Source organism: Mirounga angustirostris, unplaced genomic scaffold, assembly GCF_029215605.1.
Source record: "Mirounga angustirostris isolate CCGP_5_RB_7025 unplaced genomic scaffold, mMirAng1.0.hap1 SCAF_8, whole genome shotgun sequence".
Lineage (NCBI taxonomy): Eukaryota > Metazoa > Chordata > Mammalia > Carnivora > Phocidae > Mirounga > Mirounga angustirostris.
This window is the reverse complement of record NW_026991716.1, coordinates 96,972,039-96,981,482: the sequence shown is the minus strand read 5'-3', so window position 1 is coordinate 96,981,482 and position 9,444 is coordinate 96,972,039. Positions and strand designations below refer to the sequence as shown.

The window sequence follows — 9,444 nt, the reverse complement described above, 5'->3', positions numbered from 1 at the left end:
CACTTAGCACCTCTGGGTCTAATGATTTCATCACGAGAATGAGGGAAAATAATGTGTTCCTCAGAGCTATGAGAATAAGTGAAATATAGGAACAGCACCCACACAGGACCTGACAAGTACAAGAACTCATTAACTTATCGGCCCCTCCCTTTCAAATGTTAGGATCTGAAGAGAAACCATTTTTTAAGAGCCCAAGCATGAAAGATCCATCTCTGAGAGGTTATGCTATAGCCAGTAATTTCTGAAACCGTAAGTCTTTATTTATAGGGGGCATGAAGCAATTCCTCACCCTCACCAATTGTCGTGGTTTGGTTTGGTTTGGTTTGGTTTGGTTTGGTTTGGTTTGGTTTGGTTTGGTTAGAAAACATTAGAAAATTCCTTTCTCCTTCGCTGTTCCTGAAAATCTTCTTATTCTTCCTTATAATATTAGGACAGTGTTAAAGATGTTCCTATTCCCCTGAAAAGTTAAAAAAATAAAAAGGAGGGGAATATAACCAAAAAAATTAATATACATCACTGAATCGCAGTATAAATGGTTCATTCTAGTACATTTTGTAAAGAAATACTTAGATTGTTTAATAAGCATCTTCTCTTAATCTTGTCAGAAAAAATTGACCAAAAGAGGTCTTTTCAATAAAGACAATATTTTTGTTGTGTCTGTTTCAGAAATGTGGTGCTGGATTCTTTCTCGCCCAGTCCGGAGAATGTATGCCTTGTGGCTGCAACGGTAACTCTGATGAGTGCTTGGACGGCTCTGGATTCTGTATGGTAGGTCGGGGCACCTGTCACTTTTCATGTACTTCACTGGGCTTCTGCATCTTCAGCGGGAATCAAATACTCTTCCTGCACATCTGAGCTCCCTAGGAAAGAGCTAATCAAGCTCTCTTTTTATGCTCACCTTTTCCTGTAAGACACGTCATAGAAACTACTGGTGATTATAAGTGGCCATCAAGGCATAGGGATGACGCTGCATGTGCCCCTAGAGGGAACTGACCTAGCACCCTCGGCAGCTGGTGTCTACCATAGGGCCAAGGGTGAAGGGATTGAAAACTGTACACAGAGGAGGAAATCATCCATCCAAATTCCTCTGTAATAGTATAGTTTGCCATGTGTTTGGCTTCAATCTACATAAACCAGGAGAATAAAACAGTTGTTTCATAGCCTATTTTACAACTTAAGATAGTCGGGTCTATAGATCAAGATTTGTTTAAAAAAAAAAAAAGGTTTGAACCAAATAGCTAATAAAAATGAAAACTTTGGCCTTATGGTCTTTGTAATTCTGTGTTTCAGCCCCCAGAAGACTTTTTTTCCCTTAACTGGAAAGAATTCCCCAACTAACTGTTCTTCTGTTGAAGTATCAGAGAGACTTGTGGAGGATACTGGGGAGCCTTCTAGCAAAAAGGGCTTGCCGTAACTTTTCTGTGTTCACTGAATGGACTGACAGCTTCGTGAAAATGGTTATTGAAATATTTACTACAAATGGCTTTAGTAGAAGTCCTAGGAGGCATTTCTAAAGACTTGTGCCCTATGATCATGTTTTCCTTCAAGAGCTATACCACACGGCAGGAAAATTAGATTCTTCAAGATCCTATGAGGCAGAGGAGGCTTTCCAAAACTGCAAGAGTATTTTTGCATAAACTACAAGAATTCTTAATTAAATACACCATATTTATCTGAAAATTAGTATAATTATCCCTATTAAGCAGATCATTTTGATTGTAAGTGGTCTCCAAGGTGTGCACACGGAGGTGTTATTTTACCCATTGTAGATGCATTACATTAAGGTGCAAATTAGAATATTTCATCTACTTGGAACCCAGCAGTTGCCACTTTTCTAGAGACAGAGAGAATGTAGTGGCAAACACTGGACACGGCCATCTCTTTGTAGTGTTTGTTTAGTCCTGGTGTTTCTGTCTTCCCCCTCCCCCCATCTTCTTAAATAACCATTACATCCAGGATGTCCTCTGTAGCTGTGTAGGCACACGCAGCTGCCGAAGCCTACCCTTTTCTAATGCTTCCATCTCCGGTTTCCTGTTATTTTAATCCCAGTGACATTTGAAAAGAAAATCCCATGGATGCACTTGAACTAATAATGTACATCTCTGATAATTTGACCAATTAAAGGCTCTTTGTTATCTGGTTTTTTGAAATAGAAGGCAATAGGGACTGGCAGACCCATCAGCTGCAATCAGGAAGCCACTAAGATGGAAGACTGAAATAGAAGGGCAAAAAGTCCCTCCTGGGGCATGTGTGGTGATGAGCACTGGGTATTATACACAACTAATGAATCATTGAACATTACATGAAAAATTAATGATGTACTATATGTTGGTTAATTGAACATAGTAAAAAAATTTAAATTAAATTAAATTTTTAAAAAGTCCTTCCTGCTAGTCCTTGTGAAGAGCTATGACAAAGCCACTCTTCTTACTGTGACTTTCTCAAAATAGGAACTGTTGTGGTTTTATCTATGACCTAGACATGAGTTCTGAGAGGACGGTCCTCACATGATTCCTTCATAGCTCCTGGGCATACGAAGTTCTAATAAAAGTTTGGGAATGGACTGGGGTGTAAACTCTTATGCCCACTCAAGGAAACTGCCCATCTTCCTGCAATTACTTTGTTCCACCACAGAATATTTTAAAAAGAAAGAAAGAAATAGCCATCTTACTCATCCTAATGGTGAGCCCCCCACCCCAACTCTACACAGATAGAAATAGCTTTTTTCCCTGATTGAAGTAATATATGCTCAATATAAAAAACAAACAAAACAACAATACAGCTATGTACTGTACATGAAATTCAGAGTGAAAATCACCCACAATCTTATCTCCCAGAGCTAAATATATATATGTATATTCTTATAAATTTAATTTAGAAAGACAAAAAAAGGATGTAACTTGTATTGAATTAAATGTAAGTAGTGAACAGAGAGGCTTACCAACATAGAAAGAATATTTTGTCACTTAGGTGGTAAATGTATTGCCAGTGGTGTCCCACTGTAATCAAACTCAGATTTTCCTATTTCCTTTAGCATCCCCGCTCTGGCCTCCTGGTGGAGTGGGACCGGTTATCAGTTCCTGCCCTGTAGCTCGTCCACCCAGCTCATCTGGTTCTCAGGGCACCAGAGAAGAAGCAGTGACTCGGAGGAACACTTCCTTGCAGCCGACTGTGGGCCTGGGTTTCCATCAGTTCTTATCGTTTGCCTGCCTAACTCATTTCTCCCATCTTCCACACACAGCCAAAATTAAAAGGCCTTTTATTTCATTTCAAGTTTGTTTTTATTTTGAAGGCTTATAATGCCTCCCTCCACCTTGCCCTCCCCCAGGTGTTTCTAATTCTTCCTCCATTCCAATGTCCAATTTCAATTTGACCTTATATTTTACAGATTGATTTTAAGGAACTAAGCCATTTGACAATAAAATAAAGAGTAGACAAAGTTAGGCTACCATTTTAGACATAGGAAAGAAGCTTAGAGTTGTCTTCACAAGAGGGATACTAACTCTTCAAATGCAGAAAAGTGGCTAAGTGAAAAGTGGCTTCATGAATGAAATCTAACATGTGTGGGGTGTTTCCAAAAAGCTACCTTGCATCTTATCAGAACTAGAATGCACTGGAAAGTGTTCTCAGCTGAGTCAGCCAGACAGGGCCCCAAAGGCCAGGCAACTCCTGTGGACATGGCAGACTCTCTAGGAAAGCTCCAGAAGGAGGTATGAGAAAGGAATTGGGGGAAGAAACAGGTAGAAGCAGACAAATGGTTGGTAGTAGGAATGTCTGGTCCCTAATAACCCATATTTTATCCCAAGTTTATAGGTTAGGTACAGAGAATTAAGAAGAGGCCTTGACTAAGGCCAGTTCCCATCTAAAGAATCTTCTCATCATTAGGAGAAAGCCAGGAGCCCACTGACCAGAACCAGAGTGGAGAAAATCTGACTTGAAGTTTACCATAGAAACAGCTCCTCAGGTTCCTTTTGATTAAGGATTGGTTGGTCTATTGATTTCATCTAACCATTTAACAAATAAGCATTTTTTTTCTTTTTTTTTGAGCTCCACCTATGTGCCAGACATTATTCTAGGATTTGGGTTAAGTGGTTTCCACTGTGTTGGGTTGAAGGACAGAAACACTACTTGAAAGTGCTTCTGGACATGACCAATATAGTAAAGGTCAAGGTATGAGGACCATGGGAGCCTCTACATGTGTTTCTCAACACAGAGAAACACATGTAGAAAATCCCTATCTGCTCAGTGACAACCAAATGAAAAATTAAAATGATTTCAGGGTCTGTCCCAGCATTGCAGGAAATTTTTTTTTCTAAATTGAATAAGAATATTCAGATTTAAAACTATTAAAAGAACAGCAAAAATATCATTGAAATCTAAAGAGACACCCATCAAGCTGTTATTTGGCTGGTGGAAACATGGATGGATTTTTATTTTCTTTTTACTTTACAGTATGCCTCCCTAAATTCTCTACAACTGCCTGTAGTAATTTTGTAGTTAAAAAGATATTGATATTCAAATGGACTTCTACCCCACCCTAAGCATAATGGAGAAAGGGAAGTAATCCAATATATTGAAAGCTAATGAATTTTTTATTACTCTCAAAGCCTAATTAAAACTTCATTCAGGAAAGCGAAGATATTACATCTCTAATTTCTGCAGACACTAGCATTTTTCCCATGCTTTTCAAACTCTATTATGTGTGTAAGACAGAAAACAACCAATGTAAGTTCCTGTAAGACTAAATATGTGTGATTAATAAACCAGCACATTCATTAATGTCCCAGAGCAAGAAAAAATGGAGTTATAGAGACTTCTTTTTCCTGTTTTACTTGTAACTGTAAAGTTGGTATCTAGATCAAGTGCATAATTCTTACATCAAAATTTTGACAATTTTCCAATATAGTGCAACTTGGAAACCCCAAAATTTTGCAAATAGGGATGGATTTGGTTCCATGCTAACTGAAGTTTTGAAACAAAGTCAGAAAATTGTATACCCGAAGAATTCAGAGTCTTCTGTTGCTTTGTGCCCAGTCATGTGAGAACATAGGAACTGAACGTGATAAGTTCCCTATACATTGCTCATGTTTCTTCTTCTAACCCTGAATGGGTTCCTCTTCTTATGCTCTCCATTTCAATTAATGACAGTATCATTTGCCAAATACTAAGATGTCCCAGATGCTTCATCAATTCCTTTTCCTCTTCCCCAACATTCAACCCCGGAGAAAGCCTCTTCTCTTCTCTGCCATCCCACTGCCTTAATTCACATCCACAGCAACCCTCCCAGACCAGAGCCATGACTTCCCAATGACTCATCATGCCCTGCTCCAGACTCTCCTTCCCCTAATCTGTCTTCCTTACCAGCAATGGAGACACCTTTCAACCTGATCAAGGCATTCTCCTTTCTAAAATCTTTTAGGGCTTTCTATTCCAGCCCCACTGAGCTGCTCACTGCCACCAAAACTAACTCTGTATGTGCAGAGTCTGTGTCTGAATTTGTGCTCCCCTGCTCTCTACCCAGGATTTCTTGCTGATCCTTCAAGGCCTAGTTCAAATGTCATCACCTGCATTAGGTCTTCTCCAACTTTCTTAGGGAAAGCCAGAACCTTTGCTTCCTCTTCACCCCATAGTAGGTGTATTCTTTATACATACCTCAGTCATAGCACTTAACACATTATATCATTGTTTGTTGGCCTCTCTGTCTCCTTCACAAGCCTGGGAGTTACTCAAAGGCAGGAACCAGGTCTTTTTCATAAAATGACACATAAATGAATCTGGTCTTCTTCATTTTAATAACAGTCACAACTCTTTGCCTGTCATGATACCAGCTGAATCCAGGCTTGTTAAATGAATGAATGAATTAGTAAAATAACAAACTAACAAATGCAAAAACCTTTAATTTTATAATTTATGAGACACTTGGGTCACTCTTCACTGCAGTAAAATGTACTGTCTCTTTATGCTAGACACTCAGGCTCAGGCCCAATGCTGAGGAACTAACAAACAGTGTTATTTATTCTAGGTGTTTCCATTTAGAGCTTGCTTCTCCAAGTATAGTCTAGACTGGCAGCACCGGTGATACTTGGGAGCTTGTTAGAAAGGCAGGTACTCAGGCCCCACCCCTGACATCCTGGATCAGAATCTGCATTTTCACAAGAACCCCAGGGCATTGGTATATACCATGAAGTTTAAGAAGCACTGATCTAGACAGACCAGAAGTTTTCAAACTTTTGGTCTCATGAGCCCTTTGCGCTCATAAGAATTATTCAAGTTGCCAAAGAGTTTTGTTTGTGGGGATTAATTATCCATATTTACTGCATTTGAAATAAAACTGTAAATAGATCTTTAAGGGGAGGGGCGTGCCTGGGTAGCGCAGTTAGTGGAACGACCTACTCTTGGTTTCAGCTCAGGTCATGATCTCAGTGTCGTGAGATCAAGCCTGGCATCGGGCTCTGCACTCAGCACAGAGTCTGCTTGAGTTTCTCTCTTCTGCTCCCCCTGCCTCTCCCCACTACCCGCCCCCACACCTCACTCTCTATAATAAATAAATAAAATCTTTTTTAAAAGGGAATTTAAAACTGAAAGTTTTTCTAGTTTTTCTTAATTTATTTGAAAATAGCAATAAACCCATTGCATATTACCATAAGTAATATGCTTTTATAAAATATAAACATACTTTACAAATTAAAAATATGGTTCATGTTTGGCTTAAGAGAAGACAGCTGGATCTCATATCTGTGGTGATATGTCCATGTCATGTAGTCCCAGAAGCCCCAGCCTTTACCTTACACACATGAGAAAATGAGAGTCCAAAAGATAAATAAAATCTTGGTATTATTAGGAGAATGGTTTTGACCTCCGTAGACATAGGAATCACAGATCTAGGTAGACTATAGTCTTGCCTAATCATGTGACAAACCACATGAAGGCCAACTTGATCCTCTTAGGCTTTCTTCCTCCATTAAACTGGTTCTGTGGCCAAGTTATCCAGACAGCATTTCTCATGTGAAGAACCACAGCTGATGCCCAAATGCCATTCCTCACACCTATCCACTTATCTGCCATCACTGTCTCCCTGTAGCTTTCTTAACTGGCCAAAGATTCAGAATGCTTTTTTGTTTTTAAATGGGGTCAGTTTTATCAAAAAATAAATTCTCCCCCCACCCTCAATGACACACTTATTTATCATTGTCATTTCTCTTTTTAGTTTTTTAAATGGCCGAACATTGAAGGTCAAGGCATATTTGCAATCCCAGAGTAAAAGTTTTCAGAGCTAGAAGAAAATTTACAGGCCATCTCAACTGGATTCTCATTTCTCAGATAGGGAATAGAAACCCAAAAAGTCAAGTGACTTGTTCAAAGTCCACCGGCTAGAAAATAGAAGCAGTAGGGCCCTTTGTCCCTGCCTCCAATGCTAACTATCTCTGCCAATCTTCCAGAATGTACATCAGTGCCTTTTAGGGAATTCCCTAACAAACCCTTGAAAGGGAGGCAGATGAGGAAAGTCGGCGTTCCCACCCTGAGCATTTAGAGGTCCAGGAGATCTGGTGGGTTTGCCCTGGAGAGTAATTTTTCCCTGTGGTTGCCATGGCAGAATTAGAGCCCTGACAAGGAGTCCAAAGCACCCAACAAGCCATAAGGAGGCAGCTCCTTTTTGCAGCTTAATAGGCATTTCAGGCAGGAAGAATGACCTAACATCTTCCAACAAGCCTATTTTCTTCTGCACAGATGGGCTTCGTCTGTCCAACGAGGACTCAGACAAATTTGACCTCAGCCTATGAGCAGCCATACCAGGTTGCTTATGGCTTAGATTCCTGGTAATTGGGCAAGGCTTGTTAGTTTTCTCTGGAATGTGAGATTGCCACTGATTTTGAGCTGATTTGCGTCCATGTTACCTTCCTCTATGTGCTCCAGACATTAATTCACCCTTTCCCACTTTTTCTTTCCTTTTTTCCCCCACAAATATTTTTTGAAGATTGACTTAGTTCTAGATACAGTGTTAAGAACTGGAGGACATATTTGTTAACAACCTGTCGTCTGTACATCATACTTTATTTTTCAGTTTCTCATTGATCTGTCAGGCACTCTGAACTGGCCTCTAAATTCTGTTCTGTTAACATAATTCTAATCAGGGGCCAAAGATTGTCCATACCTAATGGCTGACCAAATGCCCAAAGAGCGTTCAACCATGATAGCCTGTTGCCCACATTAGAACACTGCCCTTTTGATTTGAAGTCCAAACTGTTGGTAAAATAGTATGACACCTTCTAATGTAGTCATTTTATGACTCTTTGGGGAAAGGAGCCTTTTGTCTAACACATTGGAAAAGTGGTATAATATGGGAATTAACAGCCTCGTTGCTGGCGCCAGATTGCCTGAGTCTGAATCTCACTTTTGCCTCCTTCCATCTGTGTGACAATTTATTGGGCAATTTATTTAACCTCTCTGTGCCTCCATCTCTTCATATGTAAAATGGGGTAAAAACTAGTAACTTACCTTAGAATTATTATAAGAATTAAATTAGTTAACCCATGTAAAATGTTTGGAGCCTTCATTCTGTTTTGTTATTCTATTTTGAACTTCACCATAGAACACAAAGACAAAAATCAAGAGCTCAGACTTCACCTTACTACTGCTCCACCTTGCCTTCCCTTAGGTTCTTCCACAGAGCACTGTTTGAAAACAGTTGTGTCTGTTGAAGCTCTTGTGCATAGATGTTATTAAGGGAATGGATCAAACAGGAGGCTGCCTCTTGGATGACATTCTAATTCTAATGGCATAACTTTTCACTGAAAGTCCTATTCAACTTTTAGACACTCTGGTGAACGTAAAGATGAAAATATTACAGTGCTAATGGCATTGCCTTGTGCAATCCAGTTCAGTCCTGTTGGAGAAAACTCTCAGACTAGCATCACTTCCTCTTGAGAGTACCAGGCAGAAATTAATCCATGAACGTGTCACTGCTGAGTTGACTCTGTTCTACTGAGTACCTACTCTATTGGAGTTGGTGGCAGTACAGTACTAAGAGGCATAATGTAGCAGAAGGGCTGCTGAGGTTGGGAGCCGACGATAATAGTACCATGTGGGTAGTGGAATGGGGTGAAGGATCAGGGAGGGGACATCAGAAGGAATTCCTAGAGGTTTCGAGGCCTACTAGAGATCTTGAAAGATGACCAAGCTTCCTAAGCAGAAAAATCAGCCTGATGATGAATTATGCCCTCTGCATGCAAACTCCAAACTCCTTAGGCTGCTAGTGCAACACCCGGAAGTTCAGGATGAAGCCGTCCACCATTGTCCACACTTTCTAGGATTGACTGGGGCCAACATGGCTCTTTTGTGCTGACCAGTTCTGACCACACAATCAATTCCATCAGCCTGACATCCCCTTTCCTTCAAGTACTGTTTGGTTCCCAGATACGTGGTGTACAGCATTTCTTTTGTGTC

The 9,444-nt window shown here is 40.1% G+C and overlaps 1 protein-coding gene across 2 annotated transcripts in view; it reads left to right on the top strand.

The window, feature by feature from the left end:
- LAMA4 (laminin subunit alpha 4) overlaps positions 1-9,444 on the top strand; it is a 150,927-nt gene that overhangs the window by 34,930 nt on the left and 106,553 nt on the right. For both annotated transcript variants that reach the window (XM_064598016.1, XM_064598015.1), the window contains exon 2: positions 667-768. In XM_064598016.1, the coding sequence (XP_064454086.1) occupies positions 667-768 (102 nt within the window). The remainder of the gene's footprint in view (positions 1-666; positions 769-9,444) is intronic.